This window comes from Dermacentor albipictus, chromosome 2 (assembly GCF_038994185.2).
Source record: "Dermacentor albipictus isolate Rhodes 1998 colony chromosome 2, USDA_Dalb.pri_finalv2, whole genome shotgun sequence".
Classification (NCBI taxonomy): domain Eukaryota; kingdom Metazoa; phylum Arthropoda; class Arachnida; order Ixodida; family Ixodidae; genus Dermacentor; species Dermacentor albipictus.
In genome coordinates, this window is record NC_091822.1 from 43,144,117 (window position 1) to 43,165,646 (window position 21,530).

The 21,530-nt window shown below is 49.5% G+C and overlaps 1 protein-coding gene across 3 annotated transcripts in view; it reads right to left on the minus strand.

The window, feature by feature from the left end:
* The window catches only part of LOC135912774 (E3 ubiquitin-protein ligase MARCHF2-like), a 38,411-nt gene that overhangs the window by 5,093 nt on the left and 11,788 nt on the right, over window positions 1-21,530 (minus strand). For 2 of the 3 annotated variants that reach the window (XM_065445312.2, XM_065445313.2), the window contains exons 3-5: window positions 15,200-15,420; window positions 4,484-4,708; window positions 2,822-3,236 (exon numbers count right to left, since the gene is read on the minus strand). In XM_065445312.2, coding sequence (XP_065301384.2) covers window positions 3,125-3,236; window positions 4,484-4,708; window positions 15,200-15,420 — 558 coding nt within the window. In that variant the 3' untranslated portion in view covers window positions 2,822-3,124. Of the gene's footprint in view, window positions 1-2,821; window positions 3,237-4,483; window positions 4,709-15,199; window positions 15,421-21,530 lie in introns of those variants that run through there. The other variant, XM_070532851.1, reaches the window with a different exon arrangement.

Here is a 21,530-nt window from a genome sequence, read left to right on the forward strand (position 1 = left end):
CATCGCATGCGCACCCGCAAAATTGGAATTCATTCGGGTGCATGCGATATAAGCAAGGAAAAAGGACTCGGTGCCGCTCACACTGACTCTCGACGGGGCGCGAATTCGTGAAGTGGAGACACTCAGAATATTGGGGATGTGGAGACAGCAGAACGCTGGAACATCCCACATCCTTCAAAAACTAAAGGTGGTCACAGGAAATGTGGCCAGACTGATACGGAGAGTGGCAAGAAGCAGAGACGGCCTAACTGAGGGAGATACCATCAGCCTGGTTCACGCATGCGTAATTAGCCGAATCACATACGCCCTTCCATATCAGGTCTTGACAAGCGAAGAGAATATACAGGCAAACACAATAATAAGAAAAGCCTTGAAAGCCGCCCTTGGTCTTCCCGAATGCGCTAGCACAGAGAGATTCGAGGGACTGGGCCTGCAGAATACTTTTGACGAACACGCAGTCGCGACGTTATATGCTCAGAAAGAACGACTTTGTTCTTCAACTCAGGGCAGGGAAGTATTGGCGAGGTTAGGCTTTCCCCTGACACCCCAGTATTGCGGAGAGAAACGGCACGGATAGACCGCAACGTTCGATCGCGCATCGCGGTGGCCCCAATTCCCCAAAACATGCACCCGAAGTACCATCCCGGACGGCGCAGAGCAAGGGTAAAGACTCTTCACAAACGTTTTGGCATGGGACTGGGGGTGTGTTATACGAATGCCAGTCCTCCCAGCTCAGACACTTTCACCATAGTCGCTATATGCAACAAGAACACAACAACGGCATCCTTCAAAACCGCCTCGGCATGCTTGGCAGAGGCTGCAGCCATCACCTTGGCCATTCAGGACGCCGAGCGCCAAACCAATCCGGCTGTCTTATTATCCGACTCACAAACGGTTTGCCGCCTGTTTGTACATAGAACGGCGCCCAAATCAATAATAAAAATGTTAGGCACTGAACTAGAGAGGCACCACACTACCGTGTGTGTCCGGCACACGAGCGACTGGCAGGAAACGCGAGGACAGACCATATTTGCTCGAGGATTAAACGTCTGAGCAACGGCATGGCCTAGCGATGACCTTCCTCCGAATTCTCGTGACATCCTCCTACAGCAAAGGCAGGAGCGGAGACGTTTTGGACATCTTCACTACGATTTAAACCGAAACTGGTGTCATGATGTCGCCGTTCTTTGAGGGACTGGCGTCGTATTCAGACGAATACATACCCCAACCTGCACCACCTGCACAGAATACACCCTACGAGGTTCACTGACGAGTGCGCGTGGTGCACACACACACACCCACACTAAAAGGCATCACATGGGAGCGCCCCAGGAGGCCTGCGCAGATAGACAGCCCCATATTACACCAACATCCACTAATGAGGAATAGGCAGTGGGAGGCATGGCTAGCGGACGAGGGTCGGGAGAGCCAGTTGGCTCTTCTGGACCAAGCCCAGTGAGCCGCTTCTGTCAGTGCGGCACTGTAATTGGGGCTCCAACCATCATGCCTTATTTTATTTATATTGACACGCGTACTTGTCTTTCGCGGGCTTCATGTTTCACCACCTAACAAATGGTATGGCACAGCGCAGGATGCGTTTGCATGTGTGAGACGTTTTTGGAATGTTATTGATGGTTGCATCCACTGTCTGTCTAACTTGTGTAATCTGATTGCATGTGCGCGCGACGCGATTAATGTAAAACTTTGTCGAAGACGCACGGGTTCCAGCGGTTACTCTGGAACATTCGACGACTCATCTATAAAGAAACCGACGCGCTTGACCCGCTGATCAGATTTTCGCCGATCGCCGACTGTGTTCGCCTCTGTCGCCGTTCTTTGAGTGTAGCCTGTTTTTGAGGGCACAAGTTTGCCCAATAAGACGCTAGTTTCGTCTTTCTCAGTTTGGCTGCTTTCTTCACAGTCACTACCACGTCACAATTTGAAATAAAGCTTTTACTCTCTCTGTCTCTCTCTCTCTTCGCCCGCCATGCCGCCACGTTCCACTGGCCACACGTCTTTCGCTGCGTCCGTCCAGTACATTCGTCTCCACTCACTACATATCATGGACACGCCGTCATCATCACGCAGACGTCGGCGTGCCATTGTAATCATTTTGACATCGTCATTCTGTCAGCATCGCGACAGCAACACCATCGCGTTGTCGTCCCGCCATCGTCATCGGAGCGTCATCGTCATACCATCGACATCACTTAGGCGTCGTTATCTCATGGTCCTCGTGCATCTTATGGTCGTCATGCACCATCATCGTCATACCATCTTCGCCACTCTTTGCACGCATTTGCATATTTATACCTTCCAGAAGTGCTCAGCCTGACATAGATGATCATCAAGGATTGTTTCTGCTGTAACGCGTTTGTTACACTATTGTTCTCGCCCCATTATTCGCAGATGTGTGCATAAAACTGATGTTATAATGGCATGTGATTTCTTGCCAATCACATAATTTAAGTTCCAGTGAGGCTGATAGCAATAATATGCATTTAACAAAATCAAACTACCTGTGGAAGCAAGCTATGCGATAAAACAAGGCAAATAAAATGACGCTGCGCGTAGATTTCAGCACCTCCCTGTGCACTCATATTACGTATACGGAGCAACGAAGTGCCCCCTACGATTTTTACGTGTCATATTTCACAACCCATCCAGAATTTCAGGCCCGCCAATCCCAACTCCTTAAATTCGTTCTCTGAAATTGTTGAACTGGGACTAATTCAACGTAAATTCGTTGAGTAAGGCAACCGAATTGTCAATAGTTTTCAATTCATAGAAAAGTATTAGCCATTTAGGAGTAATCATGAAGGAATCTTAAAAAACACTTTATTATTTTGTTCGTCTTCGGTTTGTTTTATTCGCTGCATAGTTTTAGAACCTGCATTTACATTACACCAACAATACGCAATTAGTGACCCGCTGTATGTGACACTGGCGGTCGGCTCCTCCTGAAAACCATCAAATACTGAAAGCCTTGAAGCCAAACCAGACCAAGAAAGTGGCAAAATACGTACATCGTGCTTATAAGCGCGATTGGTTAGCCAGGTAAAAGTGAAGTTGCGTTTGCAAACCGCGTCCAAGGTGGACATTAACTTGAGCATCTGTGTCACAGTTATATGGATCTGCGGTGCGTTTTGTATCCATCGGGGTTCCCTCCGTCCTCGTAGGGCACTGCAGAGGTGGCAGGGGTTATAAGAGAGGTCGGCTGCTGAGTATCGTTTCCCCTGCGCAGGAAAAAAAAGCACTCCTGTCATTATTCACACATCCTTCGACAGTATCACGACAATGTGCGCGCCTGAATTGCTAAACTGTCTTCGGGTAAGGCTCTCATATTCTTCAGTAGGCCTTGTTCAAACGGATTCACAAACGTAAAACTTGGGCTCCAGTTCCACGCTGTGAAGGTGGTTGGCCAGCGAAGCTGTCATATCACCTGTTCCGATAGGCCAATGTCACATAGCCTTGAACTGGGTCCTGCCGAGCCTGAGCTGTTGTGCATACTGACGTTGCTGGTTCGTTTCGCTACTCATCCTATCCGCGTTGCGCTTCAAGTGTCCTAGCTGTGGGTGACCTGCTTTGTGCAGTAACACTCGCCGTGGTTGCTCAATGGCTACGGTGTTGGGCTGCCTCGCACGAGGTGGCGGGATCGAATCCCGGCCACGGCGGCCACATTTCGATGGGGGCTTAATGTGAAAACACCCTTGTGTTTAGATTTAGGTGCACGTTAAAGAACCCCAGGTGCTCGAAATTTCCGGAGTCCTCCACTACGGCTTGCCTCATAATCAGAAAGTGGTTTTAGCACGTAAGACCCCATAATTTAATTTTTAATTTTTTTTCTTGCAGTAACCGCTACGTCCTGCCTAGCCTCAGCACAACGCCGTTGCACGTAGTGACATTGCTGTTTCCCTCGCCGCTCATCGTGCTCACGCGGCTCGTCAGGAGTCCTAACTATGCGTACATTTTCCATAGCGCTATCCCGACACAATATCATGAGTTGCTGGCGGGTTCTTTTTTTTTACATATGAAATTGTAGTGATGCCGCTCCCGGCTTCGTGTGCTACAGTCGCCGCTTCCCGACAGCTCTTCCATGTTGCCGATTCCCGGCCACTGCAACTTATGGAACCTTAATATTTGCGGGCAGACACTGGCGGCGAGCGCTACGCGAGAAGCTGAGCTCTCTGGTCCTGATATTTTCTTTTCCCGGAAGGCCAGCGCCACCGCTGCCGTGGATGCATGGAGGCGAGCGCGATTGGGTTGTGCTGCAAAGAAACCAGCGGCGCACGCGGCTTGCGCCATCCACTGTGATTAGTTTAGTCTTTGTACGTGTTACCAAGAGCAAGCGCACAAAGAGGCAATGAAGGGGAGGAGGATGGCGTCAGTGGATGTTGTCTTGCAGAAGACGATGAAGAAGATGGGGAAGAAGACGATGACCTAGGGTCTGCATTCTAAGCAAGCACAGCATAAGTACACTTACACAGCACTGGTGAGGATGGATGGAAGGCTGCGCGCGGATCGCAAGGGTGACGCAGTAGCCGAACGGAATCGAGTCGCACTGGTGGGCGCTCTCTCGATCCCTGCAGGAACCTCTGGCTTACTGCGGGTTTCTGGAACTTCGACGACAGTGGTGGCGCGCTCGTCCAGAAGGAGTTCCACTGACGCGTTAATCTTGCGCCATCGCCGCACGGGTTCGTAGCACGTCCTAGAAAAGAAGTTGCGGTGCATCCATTCTTTAGAATTGATTGACGACCTAAATTCTTTTAGTAACCTGTTATCTTTCATGGGTAATTGTAGATGATACCGTAATATAATGAGTATAAGCAAAAGAATGGCACATAGCTACACATACCAAGTGGCCCAACTTAATTGGCCCAAAAGATGTTTCTTGAAGAGTGGCACATTGACGGTGCCACAAGTACTGGTGAAACTGGGTCATTGAAGGACAACACGTACCCAGTGATCCGAGTTGAAGACAGAGATATTCACTTAAGAGCGCCACATGCGCAGGGTTACGTACACAGTTTACCATGTTGGCCCTAGGGTTGCTTTTGAACCTTCTTCCGCTGAAGAGCATCCAGTGCTCAATCCTTATGACCTATGCTACCGAGTGACCCCAATCGACGGGAAGTCTAGGAGCGGATATAAATAAACAGATACACAGAGACGTACCGTAAGCTGGGATAAGTTCCAAAAGAGTACTACAGCCTTATACTATCTTTACAGTTTGGAGTACTGCGCACGACAAATAAATAAACCTCTCTTGCTTTATGCTAAAGACATTCGCCAATGGTAAAGTGCTTCATGCGTAGCAGGTTTGTGAGTGTACAACACTTTACTGACATCGAGGCCGAGAATGGTGCGTGTCGCCCGGAGAACACCACAGGCACCTGTTTTGTCCCCATTCCTATTCAACATTAAACTATGCGAGGCCTTTACACATTTCTGGACACCATACCCAACATCAAGCACTCCAAATACGCCGACGATATCACCCTCTGGACAAACTTTGGACGAGGGGATACAAGATTCACTTAAACCTGAAATCGACACCGTCTGCACTTACGTGCACGCGAACAGTCTCGCTTCTTCGCCAGCAAACCTGAACTGCTAGTTATACGAGACAGACATGTTCGCCGACTCTCAAGAGCCGATCCCGCTCCACATTGCCACACACTCCATACCACCCGTACAGACCGTCCATGTGTTAGACGTGCGGGTGCAGAAAAACACACACAACTCCGAAGCCATTGAAGTCACCGAAACACAGCCCACCAAATCAATGGCCTAATGCGGCGCATCGCCACTCGCCGCAGGGTAATGCGGGAGACCGACTTCTGCCGCCACACACAAGCCTACCTCATTAGTAGGATTCTCTACCCGTACTCTTATTACCACCTCCGCCGCAAAGACGAAGAGGCGGAATGTAGCATCATCCGCTCGGCGTACAAGGCGGCAATGGGACTACCCCGGTCCGCCAGCGCACAGCGTCTGCTCCAGCTTGGTGTGTACAACACCCTCACAGAGCTGAAAGAGGCACACAAGACTACAAATATACACCGTCTTTCTCCCACCAAACACGGTCTTTAGATTCTTAAGCGCCTTAACCTCAACCCTACAGGTCACATCCACCCCACTGGTCCCCTCCAGACTGGAGTCTGCAGTCGGCTGGTCATCAAACCCATGGCCAATAATATGCTACCCGGCCGCCATGATAGGCGCCGCTAACTGAAGGCACGAGCCTTGCACGTCACCTACTCCGCCGACGAACATGCCATGTGCGTGGACACGGCGAAATGCGACTCTAACACATAAGTGGCCTGCATAGCGACTCCAACCACCACTCTCATCAGCGCCGCTACAATGCGCACGCACTCCTCCACCGCTGCCGAACAGATCGCGATCGCGCCAGCCATTGCGGATCCCCGCAAACGCACATTTCTCAGTTACTATAAAGAAGCCATCCGAAATTTCTCGAAAAACTCACTTTGTCTCCCTGCCGCACACATCGTCCATGCTGCGGTCTTGACAGAACTGCAAGCTGTGTCTCTGCTCACGCCGGGAACTCTGGGAACGAAGGGGTCAATCGTTTAGCCCGTGGCCTAAACCGACAGGCCGGCCCCTCGGACCCTGATGCTCTCGCAGAAGCCCCCAAATACTATGCTGAAATTATTAACTTCTACACGGAGACGAGATACGTGTACCCGCCTCCTCACCCCGACCTCGACCGAGCGCAAGCAACCAGGCTTTGCAGACTGCAGGCCGATTTTGTTCTCAGTCGTTCTAGGATTTATTAATTCACTGGCGCGGATTACGATCCCGTCTGTACTAAGTGTGACCATGGAGTGTCCGCCAATAGAGCACACATTCTCTGGCGATGCGAGGGTTACCCTCCCCCACAATAATTACTGCCAGCTCCCTCTGCGTAGGGTTGGAACCAGCTGCTGACAAGAGCAAGCAAGGAAACACAACTGACACTCGTTTTGTGGGCGCCAAATGTCCCCCCCACCTGGGAGCAACACCATACGCCACCATACGCCTACCTGCCCTAACTTCCAACCTCGCAGTGGCAAATAAAGTTTTTTGTCTCTTTCTCTCGCTTGTGAATGTACAACTACACCTATAGCAGTAATTGTGCCTGTGAATCCTCTCCTTTTTTTTGGTACAACTATTACCCTGTTGCCTTATTGTCTTCAGCCTTTATAAATACATTCGTAGGCTTCGACTCACGAAAGCATTCTATTGCAGACATTAAGCAATCTATTACATGACGATTCTTCAAGCAAAGCCATGTCACTCTATTGTGCTTTATGCTTTGTAATTTTTTGGGGGGGAGGGGGCGATTAGTTAAGAGTGTATCCTTAATTCGCCATTAACCTACCCTTTGTAATTATATTTAGAGGCAAATCTACGGACAGAGAAGGTGAAATGTCAATTGTAATGGATACTCTTTTGCGCCATAAGGCTGGGGTGTAGACAAGCACTCTAATAGGAGACAAACTAACTTTCATTCCATTGGTGCGCGGAATTTACTAGGACAACAGATGACTGCTAAAAATATACCTTGTTTTGTCTCATTTATGCATTCTGTTACGTTCAGTGCCACCATTGTGGCCGCTCAAGTACTGTCGTCGTCAAGTCACCGCGCCATCCTTAGCTTCACTATCACAATGTCGCAAAGAAAAAGAAAACTTTGTTCGTCCCCCTCAAAGGCATTACTTGCGATGCACTAAAAATGAAAGGCCTAGCAAAACGGCCATGATAGAATGCTATTCTGACCTACATGCCTGTGCGAGTGAGCACGTTTCTGTACTGCTTGATGAAATAGCAATAATACAAATCTAATGCGTGGTCGTCCCGTAATCGTCTTTGCACCACACAAGCCTGTAAATATACCTGCACTTGATATTCAACTGCTACATAATCGAGATCGAGCCATTAAAGCGTTGCAACAGATCAGGTGGTAAGTATACGAGTGCAGTGTTACATACACCTTGTAACCAGCACCTAGTAAAGCCTACTAAAAATTCAGCTTGCCCGTTGGACACTGAACATGACCGTATCTGTACTGTATCTGAACTCCTGAGGAGGCGCTTCCCCAAGTAGCTTTAGGAATGTGTGAACCTGCAGCCCTTGCGCAGAGCCCTTTCTTGCCAATATGTGCTTTACCGGAGATCTGTCTAGGCACACTTAGACGCGTCTGAGCATAGAGGATCTCTGGCTCCTTCCAGCTTTCCAGTGGCAATTAGCCTCGAGATCTTTGTGGGGCGCCCTATCGCGTATGAGGTCAGAGGTGGGACTCTGCGCGCCCGCTCGCTACGTGAAGGCACCTTGGCGCTGTCGGCCGACCTGTTTGCTTCAGACTTTGCAATGTGAGTCGGCAAGTTTCTGGGACAGTATATATAGAACGTTCCAGGACAACATCATCATCATCATCATCATCATCATCATCATCATCAGCCTAGTTACGCCCACTGCAGGGCAAAGGCCTCTCCCATATTTCTCCAACAACCCCGGTCATGTACTAATTGTGGCCACGCCGTCCCTGCAAACTTCTTACTCTCATCCGCCCACCTAACTTTCTGCCGCCCCCTGCTACGCTTCCCTTCCCTTGGGATCCAGTCCGTAACCCTTAATGACCATCGGTTATCTTCCCTGCTCATTACATGTCTTGCCCATGCCCATTTCTTTTTCTTGATTTCAACTAAGATGTCATTAACTCGCGTTTGTTCCCTGACCCAATCTGCTCTTTTCTTATCCCTTAACGTTACACCTATCATTCTTCTTTCCATAGCTCGTTGCGTCGTCATCAATTTGAGTAGAACTCTTTTCGTAAGCCTCCAGGTTTCTGCCCCGTAGGTGAGTACTGGCAAGACACAGCTATTATATACTTTTCTCTTGAGGGACAATGGCAACCTGCTGTTCATGATCTGAGAATGCCTGCCAAACGCACCCCAGCCCATTCTTTTTCTCCTAATTATTTCCGTCTCATGATCCGGATCCGCCGTCACTACCTGCCCCAAGTAGGTGTATTGCCTTACGACTTCCAGTGCCTCGCTGCCTATTGTAAATTGCTGTTCTCTTCCGAGACAACGCTTCCTGAGAAATCGAGTGGAGTCCCCATCGTCACGACGCTTAGTGTCGAGTGCTCTTGGCATCGTCTGCTGTCGTCATCAGTGTGTACACGTCCGTGTGGGGCACTGGTTACTCATCATTGCTGTTCCGTTGTCGCGGCGTACTCACAATGATTTGTCGGCCCTTTTTCCGCGATGAATTGCACAATTTCTCCTTCAGCTACTCTGTCTGTGCTATAATGCTTTTCTTGTCTGTCAAGCGTGTGCTGCGTGTTAGGTCGCCCGCTCCGTCGGCCAGAGACATTCGAATTTTGTTGCTGCTCCGCGCGTCGAGCATATCACGAAAAACGAATGGGTGCATTCTGAAGAAGCAAGGTGGTCGCGGGTGGGCGATAGTGCATGCACTGCTTTAGCAGCACTGACCCGAAATGCGGTCTAGAACGTGTGATAGAAGGGCCGATAAAATTTGTGGGCAAAACAAGGCTGCGTAGTCTTGTGCTGCTGCACTGACCTTCGCAAGATAAATTTAACTAAATCACCTCCATCGTGACGCACCTCACCCCTGCCAGTTAGTTAGCTCGTTGCATAACCCTGTCTTGCCTTGCTCTTGCCGTGGGTAGTGAGCACATTTTCCAGGCGAGGTTCGTCGAGCGATGAGATTTAGCGCTATAAAAATAGATTAATACCTTTGCCTAGATCCCCGCTTTCAGTATTGACCCTTATCACGGAGTAGTCTGTTCTACAAAATCAATACAAAATCATTACCGCTTCCACGTTGCTTCTGTGCGATCAGCTGTGGGAAATGTAACAGAGCTTTCGCTAACGCACTGTGCTCGAATCATGCCGGATTGAACTATGTGGATCGACGACCCGTGCAGTAGCTGGCAGTAAAAACAGTGACTGGCATATAAAGGAATGGAGTGAATCTTTGCATTCAATTCATGGACCGTTGCTACAACGGTCCATACGTGTTACCGGCACTGCGAGATATAGGGCTTTTTTCGAGAATACAGAAATTGCTTATCCGCCAGCGTTGTATCGCTAACCTTCAAACAAAATGCTTCAGCCCCGGAACGTCGGCAAGAGTGAGTGCCACTCTCTATACATTGACAAAAGGTGTACGTCCGCTTCTTGTCATAGTATGTTTTGCGCCCAGTACCTACGTAAATTTATCCAACTGATACGGAATACGATGCCCTCTCTATCGTCAACGTGTCAGTAAGAGAATGGGCCCACACACCTACTACACGGACAGCGCACGAATGGTTGAAGCTGAATGTTTCGGGACGGTCCACAAGAATAAGCGAGGTACTAGCGATAATACATCTTTGCTACAAGGTATTTCAAAGTATAAAAACGGCAACGTTTCAAGCCTTGCACGCAGCAAGAACAAATCGGTCGGAGCTGCAGCACCCCCGCGAGCAATTAGGCAGAAAAAGTCAGATAGCGAACGCAACAAGGACATTTACTGAGTCAAAAATGTGACAAGCAGCTGCTTCAAAATATTTGCCAAATGAAGAATGAAGAGCAGTACACACTGATCTTGACTCAATTGATGAGTGGAAGGTTTGGATGGCTTCAAATTAATATTTAGCCTTGCTTTTAAAACAAGCACCATATGCGATAATTGTGCCATTTGGACATAGCTTAATCAGCTTCCAAAGCGTTTTTGCACGTTCTCTGAAGCTGTGGCCAAAGATTCGTGTCGTCCACCCAGTCACCGTCTACAAGATCTCCCGAAACCGAGGTTTGCTAAGTTGCACCGGCGTCATACACACCTATTCTAACGCGGAGGCAACAGAGGCAGTTGAAGCAAGCAATGGATGCGTCACCACGTCACCAAACATGGCGGCGCCCACGGGATCGCCGGAAAACGGTCGATAATTTGTTCTCCAAGCGCGTCATGCGTGTTTAAGACTAAAATAAGATCGTTAAGAAGTTCAGGCTGGCTAGTACTTGATGGAGCAGGTAGCCGGAGGGCTAAGTACACAAGAAATTAAAGCGGGTGGGTGTGTGGAGGGAAGTGGGAGGGGTTGAAAGGTAAACGTACGAAGACGAAATAAAATGTTCGCAGGGCTTTCAGCGTTATCATTTCTTTCATTTCTGCGCTGATAGAGTCATGTCTTATGGGTAGTATCGGGTACTCTGAAAGTGCGTTGAACAGGAAGAGTCCAATGCTAACCTAAACAAACAAAACTTTTGCATTAGAAAGTAGTAATGAGAATAACTTCTAAGAAAATAGTGTGAAGCATGCTTGACGGTTCAGAAACATGATTGATCGGGGTGCAACGGCAAGTAATGTTCGAGATAAACTAACTGTCAATAAAAAAATCGTTATGACTGAGTGAAGAGATGTTGTCCCTGCCTGGGGGAGCTGTGATCATAGGAAATGCTTTTTTTTTTGAGTAAAAGTCTGGAACTTTACGTGCCAAAATCACCATATGATCGTGAGGCGCGTTGTAGAGGAGGACTCCGGCATCGTTCCGACGACCTATGGTTGGTTAACCTGCACATAAATTTCGGTATACGCGAACGTTCTAAAGCGAGGCTGTGTATTTCCAGGTTCTAGAAAAAACTGCGAGCGCCTATCGAGCCATGTAGATCGAGAATTTTTCGCCATACATGTATGGGCGGATACCGAAAATAGTGCAATACCGGGCCGGCTCGCACCGAAGGTGAAGCAGGGTTTAAGCACTGCACGAACTTGGAAAAGTAAGATTAATGTCTTAGATCCAAATACAACCCGTATCAGGTAATTACCTAATAAGAGTAGATACTGCACCTTGGCCCGAGTCCGCTCTGTCTACGTTCGCACCGCCTTCGCTTTGTCTGCGTTCCAAATACTTGCGTATCTCCTTTTCTTTTTTTCCGCTCTGCTATGGTGGCAGTCCAATAAGCGTTCGGCCTCCAGGAACACGAGGCGGAAAGAAATGCTGACCATCCATGTGGCCACAATCCCGCGAGCTTGGAACGTTTCACCGGAATAACAGCGCAGTAATGGTTGGGAGGACACTCTAAAACCACAAACGGTCACACAGAAACAACGCAGCCCACATCAAATAGATTTTCTCCAAACTCCCTCCTAAACCTCCTAAACGGGACGTCGACCAATGTACAATAGTCTTGGCTACGGTGAAGCACTGTGTGCCCTCGGAATGCGGTGAGGTGCGTCTGTTCTACGTGCCGGGATTCGTTAATAAAAGGTGTCATGCCGCGTTTTGCAACAATATTTGGGTCTATATTGGGTGCGAGCTCCACCACTGGAAAAGCTGACGCCAGCGTCGGCGTGACGTGGTACGGGGGATCACGTGGACACAGCAGCCACCGAAGCAGCCGAAGCGAACTGAAACCGAAAATTTAAAGACCCACCTTCACTGCGGTTCTCATTAAGTGGTCAGGTTTTGCCGCCTTTGGTACCTGCTTGACAGCATTTTAAAGTACTATAATAGGTAGGGACTCCTTATGATGGCGTGCAGCGTGGTAGGCTTGATGCCGTAGTGCTAAACGTACGCACCGAAGCCTTGTGTCAGCCTTATTCACACGCAGTCGCAGGGCAAGGAGCTGCGTGAAGCTCGCCTAGCGGAACTAAGAACCGGCAGGCAGCCATCGGCTACAACTGGGGTATGCAGCAAGCACAGACGCGATGAAGATTTCCGCTACGGCATCGGGACTGCAATGTTCAATGAGTTGCGGAAAACGCGAACAGAAACGATCGCCTGCGCCCGCAGCCCGGCTAATGTCATAAAGCTTTATTTGGTCTATGAACTTGTTTAAGCTAGATTCTGGCAAATTCACTGGAATGGAAAGGGATTGTTAAGAGGCACATTAAATAAAGGCATGGCACATGGTCATTTTTGTGTTATGAATTAAGGAACCCAATTGCGAAAAAGAAGCAGCGGTAAATCGTACGCTGACAAGACCGATAAACATAGAACACGACGCAACTTCAGAAATAATATCCGAACGTCCAAGCATTTAGAAGAAAAAAAAACATTGAATCGGTGCGACGGCACATCACAGTCTCCGTATGCGTCCGCGTTTCTATAACGAATTTATTTTTGAACAGCTCTGATAGCATCCACGCAACAGTGGTTGCTTCTGTACTGTGAAATGCTCATATTCTGCTGCCTGAAGCTCACTGCACGGTGGGAAAACGCTCTCACAGCCAAACCAAGACGTTGTGAGTCGACATGCACGCAGATGCGCAGTTGGTAGCTGTGAACCCGTGCGATTGCTGCATTGAGGCTTCAGTCTGTTATGCTCCATTTGGTTATACAGATAGCCCACTACAATAACATAATTCACATAGTTTGCTTTCAGAATTTGCCTACCTTTCACGCAAGAAGCCGGTTCGGGAGGCTCTATTGCGACGACCGCGCTTAGTGGCGTTCACTGTACATATTCGGTAAAGAGATAGCGTCTGTAAACGATTATATGCTTTCTGTTTGCCCAATATTATTAGTTTGATAGTAGAATCTTCCGTCGTTTTGAGAGTACTTACAGAAATCTCTAGGAGGGCTGCCGCGTGGTGTTTTTATTGAGCGCCGTAAGCCAAACCTATGAGGAGGGTGCCGCATTATCCCTCATACGACGCAAGTGTGGCGCTTCCGACAGATGGCCACTCCGTAAGTCGTCGCCCCCAATACCCGCCGGAGCCTCACCATCTGCTGAGGCTCAACAGCGACGAGGAGCCAGTATACGCGTCTCGCATGCCGTTAATGCGCATACGGCGTTTGACGCACGGCAATGGAGAGTTCGTCATTAAGGGGCCCACATACACAGCTTCACTGGTCATCCACCTTCAGAGAGTGGAATGGCACTCAACTTTATTTTTTTTTTGGGGGGGGGGGGGAAGGGGGCGGGTGAATACGTCAAAGACCCCGTATATCGAACCGAGACCACCACAGCAGACGCACTAAAAAGCTGAATTACACAATTTTCCAAAATTCCCAGAGATGTCGTCAGGAACCCAGCGGCGGGCGTTTTAAAGCGGTGATGGTGCTACATCAATTTAGAAGGAATTGTTTGCTCACATATTATGGTGCGGAAAGACTAGAGTGAGGCGCCCGTTAAGGCTAATTTTCAACAGCGCATACGTAATCAGCGTACAGGTATACGTCCTTTATGACGCGTGCTACCGCTTCTGTCGTCAACGTTTGGCCCCAAGACAGCAGAGAAACCGAAGAACCGGATGTCGTTGCTACATCATATGTTGTTTTCGGCTAATCACCATAACGCATGGTTCGCTTTCTATGTTTCATTCGAGCTTAAGTTTTGTAGCGTAATGTCTAGGACCTCTCTCTTTGCAGTCGGGAAGTAAAGTAATATTGTTCTATTATTTACATTAACTATTTAAGCCTCCTACGCATGGAGCTTTCTTGCACCAGAAATGCGCGCGGCCGTGCCGCCCAAGTAGTGCTGCCACATGCACTTCCGGTATTCGCTTCTTGGGTCCACGACTGTGCAATTGGGCGGCACGGCCACGGTTGTGTCACGTGAGGCGCGTTTTCGCGTGCAAAAAGGCTCCACGTGGGCCGGGCTTTGCTTCCTACAGAATCGGTGACCGCTTGCTTCTCATGACGAGTCAGCAGCTGCTGGTGCCTTCCTTGCGGTCACCGCAAACGCCAAGCATGTCTCCCGCCGCGCTGTAGAGACACGCGGATGGCGCTTCTTGATCGGTCATCCGGGAGCGCTTAAATGGTAGTGCTATCATGCGGTTGTTCTTGTATTTCGCGGACCTCTTTAAAGGCAAGTACAAGAAGCTCCATCGATGGTACTTAGTTAACACTTCAGTCGGCTATTTCTAAATGCGATCTAAAGCTTTCACTTTGAAAATTTCTTGCTGAAACCACTATTTAGAAAAATTAGGCAATTAGTTCATACTACAAATTGCCTTTCCGAAACGAAAAAAATAATACGCACTAGGTTATGCGATCCTCGACAGCAGTGAGTTCGTTTGAGCCGACAAGCACAGACCATATTATTTCGAACGATGGTTACATTCAACGGCGACATCCTATATATACACAATTCACTGACTAAAATATCACGCGCAGTGAAACGTTACACTTCCTTACACCCACGTGGTATGGCTATCGTGTAAGAAAGATGGTAGAGCGCACCATGCCCGTATTCCTTCAACAGTCAACCAAAAGAGTGACTGGAAGAGGAGCACCAGGACGATAACAGTATAGGCAAACCAGCCCTGGCTGCCAAGAATTTTAGCCGCGTAGGTCCAGGCTAAGGCCAGCACCAGCACGTCACCCACGCAGGACAACACGTTGACGGCCATGCGCATCACGTCCGTGCGGTTGTCAGAAACTCCGAAAAATTTGTACAGTGGCTGCGAAAAGAAAGAACGATGGTTCAGATAATCCAACGCCAAAATATGTTACGTGTGAGCATGAAATCCTAAAGTTAGCATAGGAAGCGAATATTTTTTTTTTCAAGTTCGTATATAGGTAAAAGAAAGCATATATTTAAGAATGCCGGGACAATCTCCAGATGTATATATGTTAGACTAATCGAAAACTCGAGAGCTCTGTGGAGCACTAGCATTCGTATTGAACACAAACCAAGGCCATAGCATTCGACATAGCATTCGACATAGCATTCTCGTGGCTTCGAGCATAATTTATAGCTATTGTTGCGCGCGTGGTAGCGTTTCTCTCCCTTTTTGCTGCTTCTGTACCTCGTATGCGTGGGATACCCGCGATGGTCTGGAAAACACGGCGTGCGGTGCTGAAAGTCACGCGAGCTCGGCGAACGCAGACACGGGCTCGTGCCACTGCTCGAGCGATCGTCATCGTCTTCTTCCACAGCTGACTCTGCTGCCACTCCTAACGCCAAAAAAAGGCGGAGCTAATTTATATAGCGTTAATTCAGGCATTCGAACCCACGACCTTCGGTGGGAGGAGGAGGAGGAGGAGGAACTTTATTATTGGAGAAACCCTTGCGCGGTTTATTCCTGGGTGGTTCCCTCTGACAGGGCTCCACTGGCGATCGCGGCGCGCCGGGCCTGGTCGAGGGTCGCCAGTTGGCTTCCCAGGTCCAGTTCGGAGAGTCTCGCCTCCCAAGACCACGTAGTGAGTGTGTGTGTTGTGACTCGTGGCGAAATTGCGTCGCCCGGACGGTCGGTGCATTCGTGTGTTATGTGCGCGAGTGTCGCTGTGTGGTTGCTACACCAGGGACATGTTCTGGACGTATAACTGTCTGGGTAGATTGTGTGTAGACGAGACAAGTGTGGGTATGTGTTAGTTTGCAGGCGGCGCCAGTCCCTTGCCTGCAGTTTATTGAGAGCTTTGTGTGGGGGAGCATATTGTGTTCTTCCGAGCCGTTGGTCCTGCAGTATTTGTTGACCTGTCGTTAATGACTCGTGGATCGCTCGTCGGTCTGTCGGGGGCTGAAGAACGGTGTGGTCTGCCGCTCGGCTAGTGAGACCTCGAGCTGCGCAGTCCGCCTCTTCGTTGCCCCGCAGGCCTTCGTGCCCGGGGCACCAGACGATACCGTGGGTCCATTGTAGTGTGCGACCTAGGATTCGAATGGCTTGTATAGGGAGTGTTCCATTCAGGTATAAACGACAAGCCGCTTGTGAGTCAGTGAGGACAAGGGCGGACCTTCCATTGCTCTCAGCGTCGCGAAGTGCGAGAGCGACTAGTTGAATTCTCGCACTTATGTGGAAGTCGAACCCTCGATCATTGGTCTTAGCGGCTCGACCGTTACCTCCAAAGCAGGCGAAGAAGAAGATGGGCTCAAGTGCAGGTAGTGCGAGCATAGAACACGCTTTCCCGCTCGATCTGAGCGGCCAGGGTGTCGGCCGCTCCCGCGATCTCGCTGCACCATGGCTGGCCGGCTTGGATAAACCGTGGCTACGGTGGCCAACTCTTCGCACCGCCTTCCACAGATTGGCGACCCGGGCGTTCACGCGAACGACGTGCTTGCCATTGAAAAATTCATGGTGTGAGAACATTCACATGGAGACGATTACTAGTGAACATGAACTGCATGCATGGGCCGCATACATTATGAAATCATACTTTTCACCGCAGTCCTATGCATAGGCCGCAACCGCTCCTGCCGGCGGGCCATCACCTCCGACGTGCGTGACGTCATCCCCACAGAAGCGCAGGCTGTGTACCCAGGCGTCATCGTCATACTCTTTCCCCCTCTCATTATTCGTTAAACAAGATATAAAACAAATAAAGAGGATCAAGGACAAATTTCTACACTAACTGCCCTTTATTCTATGTACTATATCTAGTATTTCTCTTTCAAGTCCAAATTTATGTGGCCCTGTTTCGACCCGAGGTATTACACTTCCTTTTTTGAAGTTGGCGGAGTGCATAAAACCTCCTTAACCTGCGCCGCTTGTCGGCCTGGTATTGTATTGCACAATCTCCGGGACCTGCCCACGCATTCCTAGCCACTCCGGTCCTGCCGTGATACGGATGTAAGACGGCCAGGGTAACCGACCCTCCACCCCCTTCCCTCGCCCACTGGGAACGTATGCGTGGTATGCGCACCAGGCCTAGAGAGTTAAACAGCTTCGCTGTAAAAAGTCGCCTCATTGTCATCTAACGGTACGGTGCGCTATAGCAAAGGAATGAACCGACGAACTCTGATTCTGCAGCGCACGTATCTAAAAAAAGAAATATCAAGCTTTCGCTAATGTGTGCCAATTGCAGAAACACATACTTCAAAGAGAGCTCAGTTGCATAAAGCCGTTCACGCACCATTAGCAATTTATAAGTTTCTGTTTAGATAATACCAGAAATGTATTCCATACGTTGCAAACGCGCAACTACGCGCGATTCACTACATCCACTCTATCCGGGCTCTTTCAAGTACTTCCATTACCCCAGCTCAGTACAATTAGTGCTCATTCCCACCGGCGACTGACAGAGATCTTGCGACCTGCCGTGATGGCGACCAAGGAACGACTGACAGCGACTGATGTTCGCGCCAGCAAGTGCTCATTGCCCATCGCCACGACGAAATGTATCGCGATCGATGCCCTTCGAGTCGGCTAGCATCACCACGTATGCTAAGCAAAATAAGCGTTCGCGTGTACTGACGTCTTGTTCTTTCGCCGCTGATTGCTCCAGTATAGGTTAATGGTGTGCGACAGGCATTGCCCAAAAGGGAAATCGAGCAGGGAGCGATACCGAGAGCTGCCACTTATCGACCAAACGACGATCATTTGCGACTATTTGAGACTTTACTGGAATATTTGTGGCCAACTTGACCTCGCGACCTCCTCAAGCCGCTAGCGTGAATGAGCCCTTCGTCTACCTTCTCCGGTTTCGCATGGCTGCCGCTTTTTCTCAAGTATATATTTATAGATATATATATAGCAAAGTTCTAACTTGTACGATTCACTGTTATATAACATAGATCAGACCAGCACCTCCTAAATACTCCTCATTGAGCCGGCTCGGGGGCGGCTGGTGGCGTGCGTAAGAGAAGACGTGAGCTCCCACACAAGCAAGCCGTCATCATTATGCCGTCGTCATTATTTTGTCGGCTTAATGCCCTTGGAATTATTCCTTCATTGTCATGTATGACGACTTCATCGCTACACCATCTTCAGTGTTTTGCCATTGCGTTGTCATTTCGTCATCTTCACCATTTCGCCGTTGTCATGATCTCGTCATTCGGAGACAGACTATCGTCGTCAACCCGTTGCAGTCCTGACGCCGCTGTCATCATACACTTGCCGGCATTCCAGTAGCGCCGTAATCCAATCGTCATCTCGCCATTGTTGTCATAACATCATCCTTCCAGCGTCGTCCTCTCGTTGTCATGCCATGATGGCATTCACACCTCGTCACCTTGTAGTCATCGTCGTCATTGCGTCGTAGTCATACAGTTGTCGTTGGGCCGCCATGGTCATCCCATCGCCGTCATACCAGTGGTCGTCATCCACTTGTCATCATTCAGTCATCGTCACAGCAACCTCATCATTTCATTGCCGTCATTCCATCATCGTGGTAAAGCAGTTGTCCTTCCACAGTTGGCATGCTGTAGAGCAATACCATCGCCGTCATTCCGGCAGTTTCACTCGTTCGTCGTTTTGCGTCGAATCCCCATGTTTGAGCGCCAAAGTTAATGATGAGCAAGGCATTTCCCGGTAAAAATATTTCGAACATTGGCATGTACGCTAAAATGTGTTTCAGCTAAGTGGGGCGAAACTTTAAATATGACCATGTGTCACATGTGTCAATTAATAGAATGCAACCAACTTCGTATTGTTAGATGTACTCTTGAGCAACTGTTACCTTAAGCAATTGTGTAGTCATACAATTTTCAGCATGTAGTCGTCACATCAACGTCGTCATTTCATCATAGTCGTGCAGCCATGGTCGTTCCACTCTTGCCATGCTGTACCACAGATACCACCGCCGTCATTCCGTCGATGTCACTCTTTGGTCGTCTTCCGTTGAATCCCCGTGTTCGAGTGCGAAAGCATATGCTGAGCAAGGCATTTATTGGTGAAAATATGTCCAAACTTGTGCATGCCACAAGGTGTTTAAGCTAAGCGGGGCGAAACTTTATGTATAACCACGTGTGAATTAATACAATGCAACCAATTTAGCATTGTTAGCTGTCCTCTTGAGCAGCTACGAGCTTAGGCAATTACTTATTCCTAATTACTTAGATAAATACTATGAAAAATAGTTATTTAAGCATCTTTTATATTGTTACGTAAGAAGACGCAACTGAAAAGCTATATACAAGTATATTTACAACGTAATACGCCGCACTTGGCCAAGAGGCAACAGCCCGCGCTAGCCTCCAATCGTTGTCGTCGTCTTCGTACTGCTCGCCTCTTCGTCATCGGTAATACTATTCCGTAGCACTACCCCCGCCGGCAAAAGCGCCGTCCCGGAGCGACTAAAGGCCGGACTTGGAAACAGTGTAGTAGGCCTTGAGCCTACTGACGTGCACGACATCACTAGGTGCCACAGTAGATGACGAGGTTGAGCTCACAGGGGCAATTTCGTACGTCACAGGCGTCAGCTGGCGCAGCACGCGGTAGGGCCCTGTGTATCGCGAAAGGAGCTTCTCTGAAAGTCCGACGTGACGGGAGGGCTACCAGAGGAGCACGAGCGCACCAGGCGAAAACTGTACGTCACGGTGGCGGGCGTTGTACTGACGCTGCTGAGTGGTTTGCGAGTCCGTCAGTCGAGCACGGGCAAGCTGGCGTGCATGGTCGGCGAGAGCGATGGCGTCGCGCGCATACTCGCTTGTTGAGATCGAAGCAGGAGGAAGTGCCGTGTCAAGGGGCAAGGTCGGTTCGCGACCGTAGAGCAGATAAAAGGGAGAAAATCCGGCGGTGTCGTGCCGGGAAGAATTATAAGCGAATGTGACGTAAGGAAGGGAAATGTCCCAGTCGCGGTGGTCCTTGGAAACGTACTTTGAGAGCATGTCGGTAAGAGTACGGTTTAACCGCTCTGTCAGGCCATTGGTTTGAGGATGGTATGAGGTAGTCAGCTTGTGTTGAGTGGAGCAGGAACGTACAATGTCGGCGATAACTTTCGAGAGGAAGTTACGACCACGGTCAGTGAGCAGCTGTCGCGGGGCGCCATGAAGTAAGATAATGTCACGCAAGAGAAAGTCCGCGACGTCAGTGGCGCAACTGGTAGGGAGAGCCCGCGTGATAGCGTATCGGGTGGCGTAATCAGTTGCGACGGCTACCCATTTGTTCCCAGAGGATGACGTGGGAAAGGGACCGAGGAGGTCTAATCCAACACGAAAGAACGGTTCCACAGGGACAGTGATCGGCTGGAGATGACCGGCAGGTAGCACCTGAGGTGTTTTCCGACGCTGGCAGGTATCGCAGGCAGCAACATACTGTCGGACGGAGCGAGCGAGACCAGGCCAATAGAAGCGGCGGCGGACGCGGTCGTACGTGCGGGTTACGCCAAGATGTCCTGCTGTAGGTGCGTCATGCATCTCAAAGAGCACAGTCTGTCGTAGATGTTTTGGCATGACAAGAAGATGATCAGATCCGTCAGGAAGGAAGTTCCTTCGGTACAGAATGCCGCCCTGGAGGACATATCGGCGAACGGATGCGTCGGTAGGTGTAGAGCACAGACGCTCGATGAGTACTCGCAGCGATAGGTCTCGGTACTGCTCATCGGCGATGTTAGCGAAGGCAGACACAGAGAAAATGCCGTCGGCGGTACTACTGTCGGCGTCGTCAGGCTCGTCTACCGGGTAGCAAGACAGGCAGTCAGCGTCCTTGTGTAGTCGGCCAGATTTGTAGGTGACAGAGAACGAATATTCTTGGAGGCGTAAGGCCCAGCGACCAAGTCTTCCTGAAGGGTCTTTCAATGAGCATAACCAACAAAGCGCGTGATGGTCTGTGATAACGGAAAAGGGTCGGCCATATAAGTATGGGCGGAACTTCGCAACCGCCCAAACTAGGGCCAGACACTCACGCTCAGTGAT